Consider the following 22,396-nt stretch of genomic DNA (forward strand, 5'->3'; position numbering starts at 1 on the left):
AATTGGCTGGGGGATGGGCATAAGCAAGCAAGCGATTCCCCACTCCCCCGCTTCCATTTCTGTTGTTTTTGGAGCTCACTTGTTCCAATCCTTTCTCTTTTCTGAACCAGAGAGCGAAGGGGAAATTGTGGTTGAATTGTGGGAGAATTGTTGGAGTAGTAGAGAGAGAGGAAGGGTGAATGAGAGAATATTTTATGCTGTTGTTGATAGGTTTACCCACTGTACTCGAAGAATGAACATCTCTAATTTAAAGTAACATTATTGTGAAGATGTAAAAGCCTGCTTGTAACATTATTTTAAGATTATACATTTAATTCAATGTTTCACTTTTTGATTAATTTGGTGCTTAAATTATGTACATTGTTTATGTAGAAAAAACATTAATAAATGGAGCTTTTTTTTTAAATCTCAGATTCTCAGGTTGGAGTGTTACGTATTTGGAATGTTTCACGCACAACACCTATAGATAATTTTAAATTGAAGAAAACAGGGTTCCATGGTTTACATGTGCTCAATTCTCCTCCAAAGAAAAAGTGTAAGTATATATTTAATTATTGTAATTCAGTGCAGTGGTTGCAAGTTTTTGACACCAATGCATTTTTGGGTGGACTAAGTGCTATCAGATCAAACCTTTTGTTAAGTTCTTCCTTATTAGGCAGTCCCTCATGTAGGAATACTACAGTCTTGCTCCCAACCCCAGTGAAGTACCATATACATTCTCTTTTTATAACAGATACCTCATAACAATATGCAAAGCTTGTAGCCCCTTAGAATAGCTTTACACGGTAAACAAGGTAAGGCAAGCTTGGTGAGATAATATCTTTTATTGGACCAATTTCTGTTACTGAGAGCAACAAGCTTTTGAGCTTATACAGAGATCTTTGTCTGGTCACACGTGACGCTGTCTGGAAGCTTCAAATCTTGTCACTCACACCAACAGATGTTGGTCTAATAATAGATATTACCTCACCCACCTTGTCTGTCTAATAACCTGGGACCAACATGGGTACAACAACACTGCATACATGTAAAGATGTGTAATGCACGTTGTGTATTGATTCCGGTTCTCTAGGCCTTAATAGTTTAATAGTATAAAAATCAGAAAAGATATTTTGTTGACCACATAATCTCTTACCATGAAAAAGAGAGACTGAAAGGGAAGGTTACCTATTAGCATATCATCCACTTTCTCACTTTTATTCTATGAATTCTTCAAACTTACTAGAACACATTTTTGCATTCTTTCATCAGCCTAGAGACAGTATTTTGAGAATGTTGCATCAAATTTAAGCTTCTTACCTCCACCTTCAAAGCTGCATATACTTATCCTCCCTTATTCAGCACACATTGTTCCTGTCCCCTCCACACTGCCGACTTTCCCACTCTCATCTGCCTATTTATCAACTTGTCCCATATTCATCTCCCTGTCTTTTTCTATGCAACCTCTATGCATTGTACAGCTTCCAAGTTACCAAGGCATAGATCCATATTTAAGTTCCTTTTAGAGACCCACTTCTGCCCTACTACAGATAATGAATCTAATTATCTTGTTGTTCCTGGTTCCTCTAACCTCTTTCTACCTGTTTGTTTTTCCTTAGACTATGAACTTCATTCAGGAAGGGGACCATCCCTTCTTGAATGTCTGTAGAGCACTTAGCACATCTTGGGCATTTCCAAAAACAAATAATAAAGATGATAATATTGGTCTTATTTAACTTCTGTTCTTGTGTTTTACATCAGCCACCATTTTTCTACTACAAGTATCAATTCCTGTCACTTTTGTTACTGTTAGCTTGATATTTTGAGGGACACTATCAACTTGAATTTTTTGAAGAAGACTAATTTTCAAAAATTGTGGATTCTGACACAGCACCCTTTAAATGGTATAACCTGTTATTTTTTAAAAGTTTCTTGAATATTTTTCTAAGGGATTTCTCTGCTCCCCTGTTGATGTTTAGAAGGGTTTATTGGGAGACACACAATATCAGATACGCTCAGGCCCACCCTCTCACCATGGAAACCTTCCTCCTTGTCAGCATCAAATAGGCAAATGAATTTTACAAGCCCTGACGTGAAGTGATGTAACTGCTGCTTGTTTTTAAATATGAAAAAAACAAAATATGTTAATATGTTTATATCTTTTTATTAAGCACTTTCATCACATTCTCCTACTAAAAATCATCATACATCATCTACCAGTGAGGCCGTTCCACCCCCAACTCTAACCCAAAACCAAGCATTCTCTCTTCCTCCTGGCCATGCTGTCTGCTGTTTTATGGATGGTGGAGTGGGACTTTATGACATGGGAGCCAAGAAATGGGATTTCCTTAGAGATTTGGTATGTCTCCTTTGCCTGTCCAATGTTTTGAATGAAATAATAACATATATACAGCATTTTTATGCACAATAATCAAGGAGTGAGCATAGAGCCTACAGTGTAGTGTGCAGGCAAATCAGATTCATAAATAAAAAGGGGTTGAAGATTTAGAAACTTTATATAACAGCTCTAGAATGTTGAACTTAATTCTTCACTACAAAGGAAGACTGCCAAATAATGTAGGACCCAAATATGAAATACCGTAAAACTAATATTATTTAGTGAGGGAGATACTTACTTCATATTTTAAATATCAGTTTAACTCTTCCCATCTCCCCTCCTCTCCCACCTCACCAAAAAAAAAGTATTACTCTTTCAATAATGGATGAAGAGAAGGAGTATAATAGTTGTGTGACCCTTTTTATGCTGCATGTCAATTATCCAGCCAGCACATGCAGAAAATAGTGCCGATGAGTTCACTGTTGATGCTTTTAATAAACAAGGAGGTAAAAAATTCAGTGTCATGTTGGATTTAAGTAAAAAACTAAAAAGGAGTATTGAGGAAAAAACAATCTACTCAACTGAAAAACCCTAAGCAAAGCAGGCAAATAAATATTGTTTTCGAACATCTCATAGTGTGATCCTGCAGTCCATATGCAAGCAAAGCGTTAAGTGAAACCAGTGAGTTTTGTCTGAGTAAGCACTATGAGCAAGCCTATGAAAATGTCATAGAGAAATAGAAAGTAACACAAAAATGTAAAACTACTAACATTACTTCATAATGTCTTTTTTCAATGATCAGGCAAGAATTAGAATTAGCAAAGCAGTTTCATGCAGCAAAATGTTGGTTACACTGAGGGTGTGTTTGCACTGGGAAAATTCAGAAATGTAATTCTCTACTGATGCAGCTCCTTTGGTAGCAACCTTGGAAGCTGTAGGATAGATAAGGCACAGGCATTTTTACTACCAGGTCATCTAATCCTGGATTATGTTACGCCACTGGTGGAGAATTACACGTCTGGTGTATTAGAAGTAAACTGACATTAACTGTGTATACCTTAGCTCCTCCACCACTGGAGATATTCCAGCAGTTTGGTAGAACTCCACCACTTAGTGTTACTGATTTTGTTAAAAATGTTTTTAATGTTTATAAGTTAAGAAAATGAAATATAGTTTATTAAACAAACACTTGTTTAAATATATGGATGCTTACAGTAAGTATGACGCCAGCATCCATCCAGGTCCATGAAAATGGAAGCAGAAATAGGAAACCAGGAAAGAAACTATTAGAACTCGATTTCATCTGCAAGCAGCCAGTTTGTTTATTTCCACTTTTATGGAAACAGACATTATGTCTGAAAACAAAATCAGGGTTTGAAAAGAATGCTTTTGAACTTTCTCTACTACTTGTGAAAAAATAAGTCCACTTTTGCAAGAGCAAAAGGTGGCCAGCCACTGAGAATTGTACCTTAGAACTTTCATGTCAGTTTCACATACTTGTTTTCCAAAAAGGGTCATTATTTCACCATAAGGCATAAAACAAACACATTTGGAATATAAGGTCTCACAGGAAAAATATAAGAAAATTGAATTTTGAAATAGAAATGACTTTGCATTTAGGTACAGCCCAATTAATAACACTTCAGTCATAATGACTGACGCACAGAGCCAAATTCTGCTCATTTACACCTGTGCAACTCTACAGGGGGTTAATTTCCCCAGAGTGTGCACAGGTGCTGCTTGGAGCAGAATTTGGCCTATGGCATATTCTATTTTGCTGGGGGTTTTTAATCCTTTGGAAGAAGAGAGAGAGGAGAGATCCAGATGCTTATTACACCTTTTACTATTAACTGATTAGCTGAAAAGTATGGCTCTGTTGGAGCCTGTAGTTGGCTTGGTAGGTTTTATTTTAGTGTTGCATTCAAATGAAGGATCATTGCCTTTTTCCATTATATTTTTCACTCACATAGTTTTCAATTACTTAAAACTCAGCAATTCATTTGCTTTGTGGTAAGACTTCTAAAGAAAATATAATGGTGAAAATTGGTTAAGCATTTTTTTAAAATCTAGAAATAAAAAAAGTGGCAATTTAAGGAATTAGCTCTCAACCTTTCAAGACCACTGTACCCCTTTCAGGAGTCTAATTTGTCTTGTGTACCCCAAGTTTCACCTCACTTAAAAACTACTTGCTTACAAAATGACGTAAAAAATACAAAAGTGTCACAGAACACTATTACTGAGAAATTGCTCACTTTCTCATTTTTACCATAGAATTATAAAATAAATCAATTGGAATATAAATATTATACATACATTTCAGTGTATAGTATATGGAACAGTATGAACAAGTCATTGTCTGTATGAAATTTTAGTTCGTACTGATTTCACCAGTGCTTTTTATGTAGCTTGTTGTAAAACCAGGCAAATATCTAGATGAGTTGATGTACCCCCTGGAAGACCTCTGTGTACCCCATGGGGTACATGTACCTCAGGTTGAGAACCACTGGTTTAAGGCACTATGTAAATCTCTAAATTGCATGCTAAAATATTAATATAAAATGTTAATATAGATGTAAAGATGTTAGAGAACTACAGTAAAGAGTTAAAACTACAGAAAATAGGGTTAGCTTAGCAATTAAATCAACTGTGTTCATGTGAGAAAAATCTTTAATGTACTAGTATTCATTTTTTTATTCTGCCATTTTAGGGACATGTTGAAACCATCTTTGACTGTAAATTCAAACCTGATAACCCTGACCTTCTAGCTACAGCATCATTTGATGGGACAATAAAAGTTTGGGATATAAACACTTTAACAGCAGTCTACACCTCTCCTGGGAATGAGGGGGTCATTTATTCTCTTTCTTGGGCTCCAGGTAAGCATATTTGATTTTAGGCATAAATATTATTATATGATTATTGAAATTTTCTGCACAAAATGCAGTTGATCTGATGAATTCAAGTAAACGCTCATGTAATTCTCAAGTTGGCAAGCTGGAATGTACATGCTCTTCTCTGGAGCTGTCCATCCCTAAGGAAAAATCCTTCCCTCTCCTCAGCATCTATTTGTAAAAGGCCCTGACTGCACCAGAACCAAGGCAGTTTTGCTTCACTGGAGTGGAGGCAGGATTTGAGAAACCTGTGCAAGGACTTTCTTAATGTATTCATTGTGGGTCTGAAGGGGATAGGCTACCTACCAGCAACTGTTGATCTTAGTCATACTCTGGAAGATGTGTCCCCAAGCCCAACTAACGGTGCTGTTCAGAGCTTCTAACTTAGGCAAAACTGCCATTGACTACAGTGTCAGTTTTGCCAAAGTGCTGAAAAGGGCCCTTTGGAGGAATCTTCCTCAAAATATCATGTCCACGTAGCTATGCCTGCTGCTGGAGAGTCTTCCAGGGGACAGGAGGATGAATTTTTCCCTATCCAATAGAGCAACAGCAGAGCTCTTCTGTAATTACAACAACAGCCTCAAATCTGCAGCAGTTACTGCTTAGGTCATGCCAACCACTCCTTCACCCTTACACAAATAAGGGTATGTCTACACTACAGGATTAATCCGAATTTATATAATTCGAATTTAGGAAACCGATTTTATAAATTCGAATGTATTCGGCCACACTAGGCACCATTAATTCGGTGGTGTGCGTCCAAGCTACCGTAGTAGCATCGATTTCCAGAGCGTTGCATTGTGGGTAGCCAATAACATTGAATTGCCAATAACTTCGAATTGCGGCCACACTAACCTTAATTCGGATTAACAATACCGATTTTGACGCTACTCCTCTCGTCGAGGAGGAGTACAGAAATCGAATTAAAGGGCTCTTTAATTCGAATTAAATGGCTTCGTTGTGTGGACGGGTCAAGCGTTAATTCGAATTAAAGCAGCTAAATCCGAATTAAAGTCGTAGTGTAGACCAGGCCTAAATGTGTTAGTCTCTAAGGTGCCACAAGGACTCCTCATTGTTTTTGCTGATACAGACTAACACGGCTACCACTCTGAAACCTGTCACAAGGGTGACTGGAATCCCCCATTCTTTTCTTTATGCCCTGCTTTAGTAGTACTAGGAGATATGTCATCATCAAATACAAATAACATGCAACAGAAATATATTTGTAATTTGATTTGTGGGAAATAAATAACTTTATCTGAAAGAGAAAATGTTGATCCCTTTCCACTTTTTGGCTTGCATCATCCACCAAATGCATTAGTTCCCACACGTACAATATTTGCCAACATTTGGATTTGATCTGGAGAAAGAACTTTGAACATACTGATTTCTCTTTCCCCTCCTCCATAACTCCACCTACTTGAATATCTTTTCTGCTCCCCTGGGTCCCTCTCCAGATTTTCTCCTCTGAGCCCCTGAAGTATAATCCAAAATTCATTGTTTCTGCACCATATGGGTGTTTTCTGTCTGAGACGTGCCTGGTTAACAGCACCAGTTTCTGTTCTGGGATTGAGTCACAGTGATGAGAAAGTGGAGTCTTGTGTTTCTGTGTCTTAGTCCCCATTGTAGAATGTATACAATAATGATTCCCTACATCATAGGAGTACTGTGAAGATGAATTCACAAATGTGTTTGAAGTACTCAGGTATTACAGTGATGGGGGCCTATAGGGATAGATAGTAGTGGAATCTGATGGTCCAAGACTGGAAGTAATTTAAAAAGAAAAGTGATTGCTCAAGTGTCCTCACATCTGTCCTATGTGTGCCCAACTATGAGAGAGAGAGCACTTTTTCTGCTGTGTTCTGCTGTTCAGACAGGTTTAAAATGAAACTACATAATTTTCTGCAGATGCTTTGAGCTTTAAGCACTAGACATTGTGGGGCATTTATAGTTTCAAAGAAAGCCTGTGGACAACAAAGTGCTGTCAGGTGGTACATCTTGTCCTCTCTCTGCATTCAGTTCATGGGGTTGGGATGGGACTTCAGCTCATGTTTGCAACCAGTCAGTGTCTACCTTGCACAGCGGTGCCCAGAGTAGGAGGGTAGAACACATAAGGCTTTTGTTGGAACTGCTGCTTGTGAATTAGTGTCAAGTCCCCTGCAAATTTTGGGCTCCGATTGTGAGGCTACATTGCTAATCTGCCATTGCTATCATATGGTTATGTATTTCTTTAATTAAAATTGAAAATTATATATGTAAAAATAACACTGACATTGTACTCATTATAATGTGTCTCTAATGTCTGTTCCTCCAAGGGGATTTGAACTGCATAGCTGGTGCAACCTCCAGGAATGGTGGTTTTATCTGGGATGTCCCTAGAGGCAAAATGGTAACCCGGTTCAGTGAGGTGAGATGAGTTTATTTTGCTTGGTTTCTTAAATGTAAGCTCGTGGCTCCCTCTAGTGCTGTTGTAGATAAAGCTGGATCAGTGTTTGTATGTTTTAAAGAGGTATGTAACTTAACTTAAAAATATAGCCAAATTGATTACACCCAGTCTGAGCTCTGGAACAGGTACGACGCACTTCCTTAAGTTGGTTTTGTGACATGCTTGGATCCATCACTTCAATATCATTGCTTTACTAGTTGACTAACAGAGGATCCAAAAGCAAAGTGGAATATTTCCTCTCAAAAGCACATGCATTCTATTCTATTCTATTCTATTCTATTCTATTAATCTTCAGACTCAAAAATATATCAAAATATAATGTAGCAGTGATTATTGCTACCAGATATAAAACTCGTTTAATTTATAGTCCTGAGGTCTCACTCCAGAATGACAGTGCTGCATTAGCAATGCACTGTTATTTAATTATTGATTTAGACTTATAAAAATCTGTATTAAGTGCCCCTCTTATGGGCTTGCATTACCTGGAATCTTAGTGGTGGTCAGTACAGGTGCTGGAGCACTGATGTAATTTGCTCCTGGCATAAAGCTCTATTTAATAAGCTGGTTGCACCATTCTGCACTAACTTCAGTTTTCAAGTGGTCTCAATGTGTAGCCCCATGTAGACTGCCTTACAGCAATCTAATCTGGAGGTGACAAAGACATGGATAACTGTGGTAAACTCTGCATCAGAGAGAGAAAAGGGGCTTCTTCTCAGCAGTCACAGATGGAAAAATAAAGTTCTTGACCACAGATGCCACTAGGGCATCCAGAAGCAGCCCAAGATCTAAAAACACGCCTAATGTGCACACCTGTGTTACAAGTTACCTTTCCTCAGTGAGTGGTGTTGATATATATTCCACCAACTTTTCTAGCTGCTTCACACAGCCCACTAACTTTCTCAACCTTGTCCAAGTTAAGTACCCAGCAGCCAGCTAACCCTCATCCAAGTTCATATAGACACAAAGTGCTCACTCTGCAGTTGAGACTCTCTGATCCTGTTGATGGTTCTGGACCAGGCCTGCCTGCAGCATAGTTTGGAGTGTCTGGGGGTCACTGGAGTACAATGGCACTCCAGCCACACTCCCTTTTTCCCGGTCACATACCCTACATGGCCCAACAAGGCTAGGGCCTCATTAATGTGTAAAAGTGCAGTGTATGTACTGTACTTAGGGAAATGGGGATGAATCCTACTAGCAAAACCACAGAGAAGTCAGTAATTAAGAGGAAAAAGGGGTGAATTATTTCTTATTGATAGGTATTTTGCATTTTTTGAAGCATGGAAAGAATGGAATCTTCTGCATTGCCTGGAGTCATAAAGATTCCAAAAGAATAGCGACCTGCAGTGGTGATGGATTCTGGTGAGTGTCATGTTGAAAAATAATCTGCTATTTGGGCAGGTGAACTTTGATAGCACCATATTTTTAATGTTTAAGATCTTGGCATAAATAACCATTGGATGTGTTCTGCTTATATATATTAATATAATGTTACATAGCACTACATCAACAGCAGACAACACAGTAGCAACATATGCATATTGTGACAAAGTTCCTCCTCTATCTTGGTGGGTCTCTAGTGCAGCCCCTGCTCTGGTCACTCAGGGAACAGAAAACTACTCATCCAGTGACCAGTATATTTGCCCTCTACCAGACTCCTGTACCCCACTGGTCTGGGTCTGTCACAATATATTATGCCATTTGCTAACAAAAATGCAGTATTGTTTCCTGTTAGTGGTATGTGCGCTACTGCTTGCATTATGATCAGGCAGGCGTAGGTATGGAACTTTAGTTCCTGCTGTGTATACACTCTAGCTGTGGAGAGACAAAAGGAGGGGTGGCCAGGGAGTACATGAGAATGTTCAGGCACACTGGAACCATTTACTTAATGTTTGTGGCACAGTTGGTTCATGTCACACTTGCCTAGGGAAGTCATGGAAGCTCCTTCACTGGAAGTTTTCAAAAAGAGGCTGGATAGCCATCTGTCTTGGATGGTTTGGACACAACAAATCCTGCATGTTGGTAGGGTGTTAGATTAGATGACCCTTGTGCAGGGGTGAAAGTAAGGCGGTACGGGCCGCCGGTACCAGCCCATACTGCTGACTTTAAAGCGCTGCCGTGACAGTGCTTTAAGGACCCTACTTAAAGTGCTGCCATGGCAGCGCTTTAATGTTGTTGCCCCTTTTGCCACCCCCCTGGCTGTCGACAGGGGGGAGGCAAAAGGAGCAGCTGCCCCGTGCCCGGCAATTTAAAAGGGTCCAGGGCTCCGGCCACGGCAACAGCGGTCAGAGCCCCGGGCCCTTTAAATCCCCGCTGGAGCCCCGGGCAGCGCGGGGCCAGGAACGCGGATGGCCTTGCTGGGGGAAGCTGACCCCCAGCCCTACCCCTTCTGCCCGAGGCCCTGCTCCTTCTGGGGGCAGGGGACCCCCGGAGCTGACCCCCACACTGGTAAGAGTTCAATTTTACTTTCACCCCGTCGTTGTGGTCCCTTCTAATCCTATGGTTCTGTGATTCTGTGCCTCTATGGAAAGGTATACTACCTCTAACCAGCCCTTGTATTTGGGGAAGCACAAGGACTATAACTGTGACCTTTGTGGGGGCTGCAAGGATGGAAAGGTTTCTTTTGTTCTTCCTTCACTTGTGCACTTCTGCAATCTGACTCCTTATGTTGATTATAGGTGCACATAAAATCAGTTTTGACCTGGGTTGTCCTACTGAGTATGTTGGGGTTTTTTTCTTATTACCATATTGTAATTGATTTCAGTATTATTCGAACCATTGATGGCAAAGTTCTTCACAAGTACAAACATCCAGCTGCAGTTTTTGGTTGTGATTGGAGCCAAAACAACAAGTGAGTAATAGTTAATTGAACTAATTAACTAACAACATTTATAACTTAAATGAATGACCATAAAGATAATGCAAAGGTATTTTAAAATGTGATATCAGTGTATTGACCTAGTTTTATAAAGGCAGAGAATCCTGGGACCATACTGTAAAAGGCCAGTTTACTCTTCCTTATTTACAGACATTATTATTTAACATGAGCTGCACTGCCATCCTTGATGTGCAGTTCTGTCCTAATAATATGACTGTAAAAATATCATTAAACATCAATCTGGGCACTGAGGATCACTTCAAATTCTTTTCCTTATGCAGCGTCACCAGTAATACAAAATCTGCAGGCCAAATATTCTGCCCTCATTGAAGGCAGTGGGGATGATACAGGTGTAAAGGACAGTGTTTGGCGTGTAGATCTTGTGTTACTGGTGATGATGTATGAGAAGAAAAGAACTCCACTTCACTCTGAGTGTATCTGCAGGGCTAGGTGCATGGAAGTCAGTGAGAGACCCAATGCCATATTTATGAGTCATTTTTCAGAGTAGAACTGCACTGTAAGTCTAATTTTGGGTGCAACGGAAGGCAGAGGGGGACAGGGACCAGTGGCTTGGCTTCCAGAAGAGGAGAGTCTTCAAGGCTGTGAGGTTTTTTTGGGGAAAAGCTCACATTAACCATTTGGTCGTGCTTCATAGGAAAAACAGTATGCTGACATATGCAGGGGCGGCTCTAGGCACCAGTGCAGCAAGCACGTGCCTGGGGCGGGAAGCCACGGGGGGCGGCCTGCCAGTAGCTGTGAGGGCAGCAGGCAGGTGGCTTTCAGCGGCGCGCCTGCGGGAGGTCCGCCAGTCCCTCGGCTTCGGTGGCAATTCGGCGGCGGGGACACCGATGGTGCGGCACCGACGGACCTCCCGCAGGCATGCCGCCGAATCCGCCTGACCAGCGGACCACCCGCAGGCGCGCCGCCGAAAGCCGCCTGCCTGCCGTGCTTGGGGCAGCAAAAAACATAGAGCCGCCCCTGGACATATGGAATCATATGCCACTGAAGCTTAGCAGATTTGGCTTCTTCTCCTGGCTGAAAAAAAAAAAGTATTATGATCAGGCAGGCCTAGTTCCCGCTGCGTATACACTCTGGCTGTGGAGAGACAAAAGGAGGTGTGGCCAGGGAGTACATGAGAATGTTCAGGCACAGTGGAACCATTTACTTACTTACTTACTTACTTATTTAAAATTTACATCATGTATTTTCATATGCTTCATTTTAAAATAAAACCTTAATTGATGTCCCACTTGTGAGCAAATAATTTAGAAATGGGTCATCTTAGTATTTAACATCCATAAATTAGAACAATTGTACTTCTAGACAGGAGAGTTCCAGTTCTTCAAACTAAATTAATAAACGTTCAACAGGTTTCCCATTTGAAGTAATCAGAAAGAATGTGAGGAATAAATGGGAAGCCTTGATGGTATGTCTACACAGCAGCTGGAGGGATGCGTCCCAGCACAGGAAGGTAGACACATCAGCTTGAACTAGTGCAAGCCTGTCTACCCGCACTGGGAAGTACCCTTCCAGTTGCTGCATAGACATACCCTCAGTATAGCTAAACTTAAAAAAAAAATTGATGCACTGTGTCAGTGATGCAACTGACTTGCAGAGACATAAATTATTATATTTAATTTAGCAACACTGATACTAAAAAAAAATAATAAAATATATTCCATGAGAATAATTACAAAAAGTTAGAGGATTTGTAGTGTGTAAATTCAAGAATGGTGTAAATTGGTTACAAAAGGAACAAAGAGCACAAAATCTGCATAGTCTTTCCTGAGTGCATACAACTAAAAAAAATCTGTTTGGAAACCCAAGATTGCATATTTTTTGCAAAAATATAGACTTTGAACAAGTGTTTCCATAAATATTGGTCAAAATTTTAATATTTGGCTTTGGTGGAATAATTTTTCTAATATTTGTGAGAAGCTGCATATATAGGAAGCAGAGTTGCCTCTTCCCCATAGAAACTTCAGTGTGGCTAATTTAGCTGCGGCTTTCCCCCTGTTCCTTATAGCTTGTTGTGATGGTGGTCCAGCTTGTCTTAGCAGGGAAACAGAAGTGTCTAATTCTTTCTGGCCCCTTCATGTGGCAATAGCAGGCCACTTAATTTCCTTTCCTCCCTATGGTCCATTCATGTCAAACTCCTCACTTCTGTTCCTCTCTACCATAGGACAGACCTCACCTTACACAAAGAGGTGATTTTAAGAACCCTGGAAGACTGTGGTTTTAAAAGGTGCCTACAGTCTGTGTTGTGGATAATTTTCTCCCTCCTAGTCTTTGCTATCTGTATTTTAATATGATCAAAAATATTTGCTTAGAAAAGGCAAACACAAATATCATCATGTAGGCTAACTTATTTTAACTCGTAATATAAGAAAAAGGTAATTTAGAATGTGATCTTTAAACTTTCCAAAAAGCGCTTCATTTTTTTCAAAAAAAGAATACTAAACAACAGTGCTTTCTCATACTATGCTGATGATAGCACCTTATTAACAATATACAATAGCAAAAATAATATCGGATCTGCTGTGTTTGTGAGGTTATGAGGTTGACTTACATTGTAATGCTGAATTTTTAATACTAATCTTGCAGCAAGAGCTGAAACGGAGTGCACATTGGGGGAGAGAAAACTGCAGGGGAGTTTGGCAGGTGCAAGTGAGATTGAGTCATAGCTACTGGATGTGGGTGGAAAGGGAAGGTTCAGGGGTTCAGCAATTGGGAGGTCAGATTGGGTGCAGTGAAATAATGGGAGAACTGCACACAGCTGGATAACTTTTCCATAAGATAATGGTTAAAAATAAAATACATAGCAATGGATATGTGACTTATTTTTCTGCCACTATTTGACTTTCCTTTCAAATACCATTTCCATTTATTCTGTTTTTTCAAGTACCGTTACCATTTATTCATTTTTTTTAATTGTATAATTATATACATAGCCTAATCCTGAGCACAACACATACAGACAGTGTTATTATTTAAAACCTTGTTCTGTAAATATGGCAACCAGGCTTTAAGGAATAGCAGAGAAAAGAACAACAGGAAACAGATCTGTCATGTTATTCATTTATTTTGCAAATTTTTGCTTCGGGCAGAGTTAGTGATAGGTGCAAAAAATTATTCTGTTGTTACTGTGTACTCAATAGATTTATTGGAAAATAATGGGCTAGATTCTGGTGTAAATTTTGTAGCGCCATTGAAATTCATGGAGCTTTGCCTATTTACACTAGCTGAGGGTCTAACCCACTGTTTGTAGTTGTGTATCATATATTGAAGCATAATTTCAACTGTTAAAGAGATAACATGAAAAAAAGCAAATACAAGTCAAATTTTCCGAGATATACATTAAAATGTGTGCTACATTTGTATTTTTTAGAATTGAGAACAATATATTTCTACTGACTCCAATGGCTGATGATTGTACTGTTGTCATTTTGCAGAGATATGATAGCCACTGGATGTGAAGATAAAAATGTTCGTGTTTATTACCTAGCAACAAGCTCTGATCAGCCACTGAAGGTTTTTACGGGGCATACTGCAAAGGTGTTTCATGTAAGGTGGTCTCCTCTGAGAGAAGGAATCCTCTGCAGTGGTTCTGATGATGGGTGTGTATTCTTAGATTCTGTGAGAGACTTAAGGTCTCAAGTTGCACTGGTGCTGGCACCATAAAAAACAAACAAACATTACTATCATTGTGTCTATGAATAACATTTAAGGTCCAAACTGTAGCCCTGCCTCCTCCACAATGCAGATCCTGGCTTGGCTCCATGCCTGCCTCCATGTGACAGATACATGACTACAACACTCTATACCCTACCCAGATAATGGAGTCAGTGACTGCCACCTACCACTTAGGGACTATATTGGGATGATACTACATACTCACATTGCATCCAAGACCCTGTGAGTGGAGGGAATAAGGTTCCCTTGTGTGACTGTCTAGAGTATGATAGACTGAATATCATCTGTGGAGATCTTTGAAGGGGCCACACCACCCCTTCAATGGCATTACTGATGACAGCTGTGAATAAGCAAAGGGTCAGAAAGGGGTTAAAGAAACTTCTCCTCAAGGTAGTCAGGCGAGAACCACCACCTCTTTTGTGATTCCCAGTCACTTTCCAACAGGTATCCAAAATATTTTTGGGAGGGGTCATAAGATCAGAGGATCAGAGCCTGTCCCTGTCTCTCCTCAACAGCAGGTCTGTGTGGATTACTATAGCTCTAGGATGGCAGTGGGGAGGCCTTGGCCTCTGGGAGCGGGGAGGACATGTGGGGAGCTCCTGGGTAGAGCCCTGCAGATCTGTGGATATCCGCGGACCATGTTTGTGGATTGGACGCAGATACAAATTTTCTATCCGTGCATTCATTGGTATGCATTAAAAAAAACACTTGATTTTGAGAGCTCGTGTTGCATTTGCAAGGCTGACAGAAAAAAAATCTTTTTACTTGTAAATTGCAAACTTTTTATGAATTCAGTGAGAGACAATAAATATGGAACTCTATGATATTGTGAATACACGAAAGATTGTGAGGCACTCAGACTATGGTAATGGGGGCCATATAAGTACCTAGATAATACATAGTCATTTTCAGAGTACAATCACACTCTAAAGTCAGGAGAGTTGAATAGCTAGGTCCTACACTATTCTGGAAAATTTGTTAGCCTTTTGTTTCTCTCATTTGGTAACACTGTATTTCATGAGTGAAATTCTGGAACTATGCCAAATGCTCCCCTAAACAGGTGGATGTATACATTGCATAAGATTTCTGAGAGGAGGCTGTGTATGGGTGGTCACTAATTGCCTTTGGGCCATTTCTGATTCATGAGCTACATGTATATACAAAGTACACCCTCTCACTGTCAGTTCTGCTTTGTGATGCAGGGTTTGTAGAATCTTTCCTCTGCAGGTTTGGGGAAACAAAAATAGGGCTGCTATACCTGCCCTGCATGTTCACTGGCATGAGTGGGCTTTGCTAGTGTGCAAGTAGATACGTTGCCTGTCAGATTTTAATCTTTTGTAAAAAGAGAAATATGATGTTCATGTCAAGAAACTATTTGATTATTTTTTTTTAAAAAACAACCCTCTATGCTTGGGGTTGCTGATTAGATTTAGCCAATGTTTAGAACTATCGTACATGAAAGGACATTTAGAAAATTAATTTGATTATTCTTAAACAGAAAATATAGCAATGATACAGGCATGAATCGCTTCCTACCACCCCCATAGCTGTTTGAGGGGTTCCACTGTTCCAGAAAACCCTGCAGAAACCATTGCTACCACATGGGAAATAACAAATAACAACACCCCCCCCCCCCCGCAAACTGGGGCCGGGAGCGGAACTGTGGCTCTGGGGGAGCAGGGGGCGGTGGATGGGGTAAGGGGGCCAAGGCTGGGGCCGCAGCTGGGGGTGGGTCTGGGGCCAGGGCGGGAACGGAGCCTAGCTAGCGGCTGAGGCTAGTGGTGGTGGTGGGGCTGGGGCCTGTGGCTGGGAGGAGAGCCGTGGCCAGGCCATGGTGGGAGTCAGCTGCTGTGGCCAGGTGCAGGGCTGGGGCTGGGCACGGGGCCAGGAGCCAGGGCCGTGGGTGGGGCCGGGGCCAGGAACGGATCTGGGGGTGGAGCGGGGCTGGTTGGCGCTCCCTCACCACTCCCTGTGAGGGCTGGCCCGGGCCCCGCCACACACCCTCCCCGGAATGTTCTTCTGCGCTTCCCCTAGAGGGGTGCACCCCTCAATTTGGGGATTTCTGCTCTAGCAGTTATTTTGTGGAAGTTCTATACCTGTGTTACACAGGAGGCCAGACTAGATTATCGGAATCTTTTAATCTATGAATTTCAGTTACATTTTTGCTGTCACAGTGTATTTGAATTGAACTGACAGGTCTCTTTATTTTAGTGTTCTTTTAACAAATTGTATAGGGTGCCCAAAGCATTGGATAAAAGCTCTTGTATTACTGTGTGTGTAAATCTAGATAAGTAAATATTCCAGGTGAAATGTGAACTTCAGAATTTTGCTGAAGGTGTGATCCTGTTTTGGTATATTGATGGATATATGCTTTTTGTGTCTTGTTTTCAGCACTGTTCGAATATGGGATTACACACAAGATGCTTGTATAAATGTTCTTAGTGGACATACAGCACCAGTACGGGGACTAATGTGGAATACTGAAATCCCTTACCTATTAATATCAGGCAGCTGGGACTATACAATTCGGGTGTGGGACACAAGAGATGGAACCTGTCTAGACACAGTTTATGATCATGGTGCAGATGTATATGGTAATATAGTTTTAAATGTTAATGTTTCCATTCTTATTTTGCTAAAATGTATTTATGTGATACCTTAAAAGTCCATAATATATTTTCCTTAAAACTAATTAGCAGATAAATGTAATTGTCTGAATAATGTTTAAAATGGTCTCTCCATTAGGTTTAACATGTCATCCTAGTCGTCCATTCACTATGGCCTCTTGTTCTCGTGACTCCACTGTGAGACTTTGGTCTTTAACACCTCTGATAAACCCTCTCCAAATAAATATCCTGGCAGACAGATCTTGGGATGAGATCATTGGCAATACTGGTAGGTAAATTATACATACTGTTATTTTCATTTGCTTTGTGTTAGATTACCTTTAATAAAATGTTTGTGTACATAAATATTTGTGTTGATTAGATCGTGCTGTGGAACCAGGTGCTCCTCCCTTGCTGTGTGGTAAAGTATCCAGGGATATTAAACAGGAGGTGGACAAGCTGATTGGTAATCCTCGAGGGAAAAAACTAAGGTGGTTTTCAGAATGTTTGTCAGTAAGTATTCCACAATCATCAACATGTTGCGCATGCATGTATTCCTTAAATTAAACTGCAAAAGAAAAGTTTCTTCTTTCTTCTCCCCTCCCTTGTGTACTATTTCCTTCAAAATAGGCTCAGCACATGCACGAAGGACTTCTGCTTAGTGATAGTTTATAGATGGAAAATGTCCCTCCTAGAGCTGGTTGAAAATATGGTATAATCACAATCAGAATTTTCTGCTGCAATAGATAAATTTCAGCAGAATTTTCCATTGAGAAAATCAATAAAATTGCTTTTGTTTGTCCGCCCAAAATTAAACATTTTGTTTCAGTTTGTCAAAGTGAAGTGTTTCATGTTGGGTTGAGTCTGCATTAAGCTCTGCGGTTGTCTGAGCTGCTGCAGGACTTCACGGCAGTTGTAGTTCCGGGTCACTCAAGCCCCCTTTCTCACCTACTGGCCCCATTTGTTTCAGTCAAAAACATAGAAACAAAAAATTCTGAATCAGAATGTTATGGAATATTTGTTCTGCAAAAAGTATAAATATTTTGATGTTTAGTTTTGATTCGGGACGAAAACAAATGTCAAAATATCAGAATTTCTCGTGTGTCAGAAAGTCTCTGGAATTTTTTTAATCAGCTCTAGTCACTACTATTAAAGTCTGATAAACTTGAAGTCCTATTCCTAAACTTTTCAGGACTAGAATTGGGACCCAGTGCTTGCTCCAAGTTCAGAATATATCAGGCATTAAACTTATGACACTTTTATTTCTAAGAAGGCTTTTCGGGTCACTTTAATGGTGTTTTTATATGTTTTAGTTTAATCTCTCTCTGAGCCCTAGACTCATGGTAACCTAGGTACCTGGATTTACAGGTGGAGGGATACAAGAATTAGACCCACTAAAACTTCACTAAAACATTCCCCAAATAGTATTTCTGTAACACATATGGCATATAGTAAATGAATGGTGGTGTGGTGATGAACAAAGGTTTTATCAGCGTTCTTTTAGGATTATGCATATCATTTGTTAGTTTGCCACATATGAGTAATGCAACCACTTCTAACTGATGGCAGTAAAACCTCCATATGACACCATCATGTGTTCTTTATTTATGACATCTCTGCTATTTTTTCACATGCTTCTTCAGTTTTATACAGATATTCTCTCCACACATGTGGTATGTGTGTGCTATGTATGTGTATAAGTATGTTGTGCTTTGTGGCTATATAACTGATACAGGTCTCATCTTGATACACTTAACTGCACTAATAGTTCTTACTCAAAAGACTGTAGTATGTGTCTAACCTGATATACTCTGAAAATATTTACCTTTGAATTGACTAATAAATTCATACCATATACTTTGCAGGTTTCATTTTAATATCTCTTGCACATTATTGTAATCTGTTTCTTTTATTTTTAATTATTTCAGCCTCCAGGAGGCAGTAAAAATTTATGGGACCTCGTTGCTGTAATAAAAGGACAGGACGATAGCTTGCTTCCACAAAATTATTGCAAAGGAATTATGCATATGAAACATCTGGTTAGATTTAGAATGGTAAGTGAAGTATGCAGACTATGTGAAACTTGTTTATCAGTAGTTTTATTTTTTAGTTATAAAAATATGAAAATCCACTGCTTTACAAAGCTGAACACTTACAATGAAAAGGAGTCACATTTTAGAAAAAAGGCAGGCATTTCTTCTTTTTGCAAAAGATCAGGTGTGAGGATAAAGCTCATGGATACAAGTGAAACATGGATTATTGACAGAGGCACTGGATCACATCTCTAGTATGCAGGGCCGGCTCCAGCTTTTTTGCCGCCCCAAGCGGCAAAGAAAAAAAAAAAAAGATAAAGCTGCGATCAGTGGCACTTCGGCGGCAGCTCTACCACGCCGCTTCATTCTTCGGCGGCAATTTGGCAGCGGCTCCTTCCCTCAGAGAGGGACTGAGGGACTTACCGCCGAAGACCTGGACGGGCCGCCCCTTTCCATTGGCCGCCCCAAGCACCTGCTTCCTGCGCTGGTGCCTGGAGCCCGCCCTGCTAGTATGGCTCTTCTTTCCTTGTGGAGTCTCATGGGGCGCTGCCCTCCAGCACACCACTTCAGGGCCCTGCTGATGTTTTGCATGCATCACCCCTTTGTGTTCTTTCAATCAGTTACCCAGACTAGATTAATTCAAAACATATACCCCCTTCATGGGGTCTGATTTACTAAGTCTTTCTAGAAAGTGCAACTCACTTTTGATAGTCATCTCACTTCACTCCATGCTCAGTCTGTATAAGAGTCGTGATCAGCTCCCTGCCCCTGTTCAGGAGACCTCTTAGGCCCCCTTTCTGGAGCTGGGGTAGGACTTCACATCATCGCTCTCTCAAAATAGGAGTCCCCAGCTTTCCTTCTGGAATAGGTCAATGAAACAGTCACCCTGTTTCTCCTTAAGCCAGGAGCCCCACCCCTCCTCCTGGACCTGGGTAATTCAGATAATTATTACTTCTCTCCTTAAGATAGGAGTCTCCAGTTCTCCTCTTTGGAGCTGGGTTGTAATTTAGCCAACCATAGGCATTCTCCTTTAGTTGGCCCCTTTTCCCCAGTTAACTTTCAGGCTCAGAGGGTTCAGCAGCCAGACTTCTTCTGCTAGTGTCTGCTCTGCAGTGACAGAGGAGGCAGTATTTAAGCTGGTCCATTTCCCTCACTTCATCCCCAGTTGATTGGGTGAGAGGGGAGCCTTGTCCTGCCCTCTCTGCAAGGCTCCTGGCTAGTGCCCATAAAGACACAGTGATTGGATTGCCCCGAAAACACCAATTATTCCCAGGACCGCTTCCTCTCTTTCGATATCTCTTAGGTCCTTTTATATACATCTGACTTTCAAAATCTTGAAGGGCCATGTTACATGATGGGAATGGGCTGACCCCTAGGTACCTTATTCTTTAGGGGCAGACTACCCTGTCACAAGGATGTATTGCAGTGCCTTTGGTCCTTATCTTTAAGACCTTTCACAGCGTAGCCCCTGTTAGGTTCTTGTATCTTATCACATTATCTCCCACTCTTGGCTCTACCAATGATGCATGGCCCATTTGTCCACTTCTCCCACAACCAACCACACACTTCCTTTCATGCTATACTTATGCATGGAGCAACCTTCTCCTTCCCCACCCACCCCAAAGGCAGGCTGTAAATCTGCTACTCTGATTTCCTTCAAATCCCTCTTAGGATCCAGTTCTACCATGATGCCTAAGGGAAACTGCCAGCAGAGGTGTCCAATTGTTTGTTAAATCCACTTACTGTGTCTTGATTATAAGTGTAATTTCTTTAGGGCAGGAACCATCTTTTATTCTGTTTGTGCAGCACCTAGCACAATGGGACCCTCGCCATGACTGAGGCATCTAGTTGCTACTGCTACTGTAATACAAATAGTACAAATTTCTTCCATCCTCCTTTTGCCTTTTGTAAAAAGCTATTATTTTTGCTTTGTCTTGGACTCCGCCTGTCTCTCTTCTCACACATTAATAGGGGCAACAGGAGTAAGTGAAAGCAAAGGTTTGAACACACAGCTACTCTGTTGATTTAGTTGCTATGCAAGGGGGAAATCATGATAAACATTTTACTTGCAGTTCTCTGTACTGTTCTGCCCTGTATTAGAGGCACCTGTGACTACTCCATATGTTGAGTGGTAAAATGCTAGATTATGGTCTGTTAAAAACAGAGTGTTTCAAAACAATGGAAAAATGAAAACATTATAGCAGCCTGCGCTGTGGAGTCAGACTACTAACTCTTGTTATTATGCACTTTGATGTTCAATGTGTCAAATCACTTGATTATGTAACCATGACGTGTATCATTCAGCACACATCTTACTCTGATAATATGTTACTGAAAAAGCAAAAGCAAACAGAAAATCTCTTTGTCTTCATAATATCCCTCAGGATCAAACTTCCATAATTACATTTGAATTAGGCACATTCAAATCATAGCTTTAGAAAAAAAGACAAAAAAATTGAGAGTAGGGCTTGAAACCTCCACTGACATGGCATGTAGTAAGTTTTTCTGGGCAAATGCCATCAAATTCTGAAAAACTCTCAACTTTTCCCTAAAAGCTTAAAAAAAATCTAGCCCTTATAGTTGTGTAGATACACTCAGTTCACATTTTCAAGGTTTACTCATCCCCAGTATTGGTCTCCTAAGTCTGCAGACAGTGCGCTCCAACACCTATGCTGTCTGCTCTTAGGTTTCCTTAAACTACTGCAGACTAAAAACTGGGTAGAGTGTTGTCACTTTTTTCACTGCTGCTATTTGAGAATATTGTAGAGAGCAATGAAACTGGCAAGAGTTAGGTCAGTTTTATTCTGTTGCTTCTTGAGAAAACTGTAAGCACCAGTAGATGCAGGCAATGGAACTGTTCTCTGGAAGGGTCTCTTTCAGGTCATTAATCAGTGTTAGATAACATAGGGCCAAGAACTGATCTTTGCATTATCCACTTGTGTAAAGGTCTGATTCAATCTCCATCTTCAGTCGTTGGTGCTGTGAAGTCATGAATGCAAAAATTGTCGCATGTGCAGCTATGACTGAGTGATAGTTGAAATAAAATGAGAGCCCTTGACATGGGAGGAGGGTTAGAAAAGTTCACTTTTGCCTTATTTCTCTTAATTAGTTAAGACGAAATGTGATTTTTGTATTTTAACTCTCTATAAATAATTTCTCTTATATACAATTAGCACATTGGAAAATTCCGCTTCTCCTTTTAATAGTCATAACTGAAATCTTTACCTCCATTATGGTTAAAAATATAAATAGTCATGGAGGGAATGGGACATGGCAGGTTATGAGGATTCAAGGGCAGAAACCAAACCCACCTACCATAATCCGACCCTCACTTAGATTCAACTCCATACTCCCATCAGAACTAAGAGCCTTAGTTACCATCTCCCCCCCCCCCGTGTGTGTGTATGTGTGTGTTTTCACAAAATGTGTGTTTAATGAGTTTTCAAAAAATACAAGGTAATGATTTTTATGAGGTAGCATATGTATATGTATGAGATATCAATAAGTGTCTAAGAATGGAATGAAATGAAAATGT

At 40.4% G+C, this 22,396-nt stretch overlaps 1 protein-coding gene across 5 annotated transcripts in view; it reads left to right on the top strand.

Annotated features, from left to right (window-relative positions):
* Window positions 1-22,396, top strand: part of WDR17 (WD repeat domain 17) — a 71,890-nt gene that overhangs the window by 25,584 nt on the left and 23,910 nt on the right. For 3 of the 5 annotated variants that reach the window (XM_065405147.1, XM_065405148.1, XM_065405149.1), the window contains 11 exons: window positions 413-535; window positions 2,151-2,338; window positions 5,025-5,193; window positions 7,524-7,615; window positions 8,931-9,013; window positions 10,416-10,502; window positions 13,982-14,146; window positions 16,614-16,816; window positions 16,968-17,117; window positions 17,211-17,341; window positions 18,757-18,882. In XM_065405147.1, coding sequence (XP_065261219.1) covers window positions 413-535; window positions 2,151-2,338; window positions 5,025-5,193; window positions 7,524-7,615; window positions 8,931-9,013; window positions 10,416-10,502; window positions 13,982-14,146; window positions 16,614-16,816; window positions 16,968-17,117; window positions 17,211-17,341; window positions 18,757-18,882 — 1,517 coding nt within the window. The remainder of the gene's footprint in view (window positions 1-412; window positions 536-2,150; window positions 2,339-5,024; window positions 5,194-7,523; window positions 7,616-8,930; window positions 9,014-10,415; window positions 10,503-13,981; window positions 14,147-16,613; window positions 16,817-16,967; window positions 17,118-17,210; window positions 17,342-18,756; window positions 18,883-22,396) is intronic. The other 2 variants (XM_065405151.1, XM_065405152.1) reach the window with 1 other exon arrangement.

Source organism: Emys orbicularis, chromosome 5 (genome assembly GCF_028017835.1).
Source record: "Emys orbicularis isolate rEmyOrb1 chromosome 5, rEmyOrb1.hap1, whole genome shotgun sequence".
Lineage (NCBI taxonomy): Eukaryota > Metazoa > Chordata > Testudines > Emydidae > Emys > Emys orbicularis.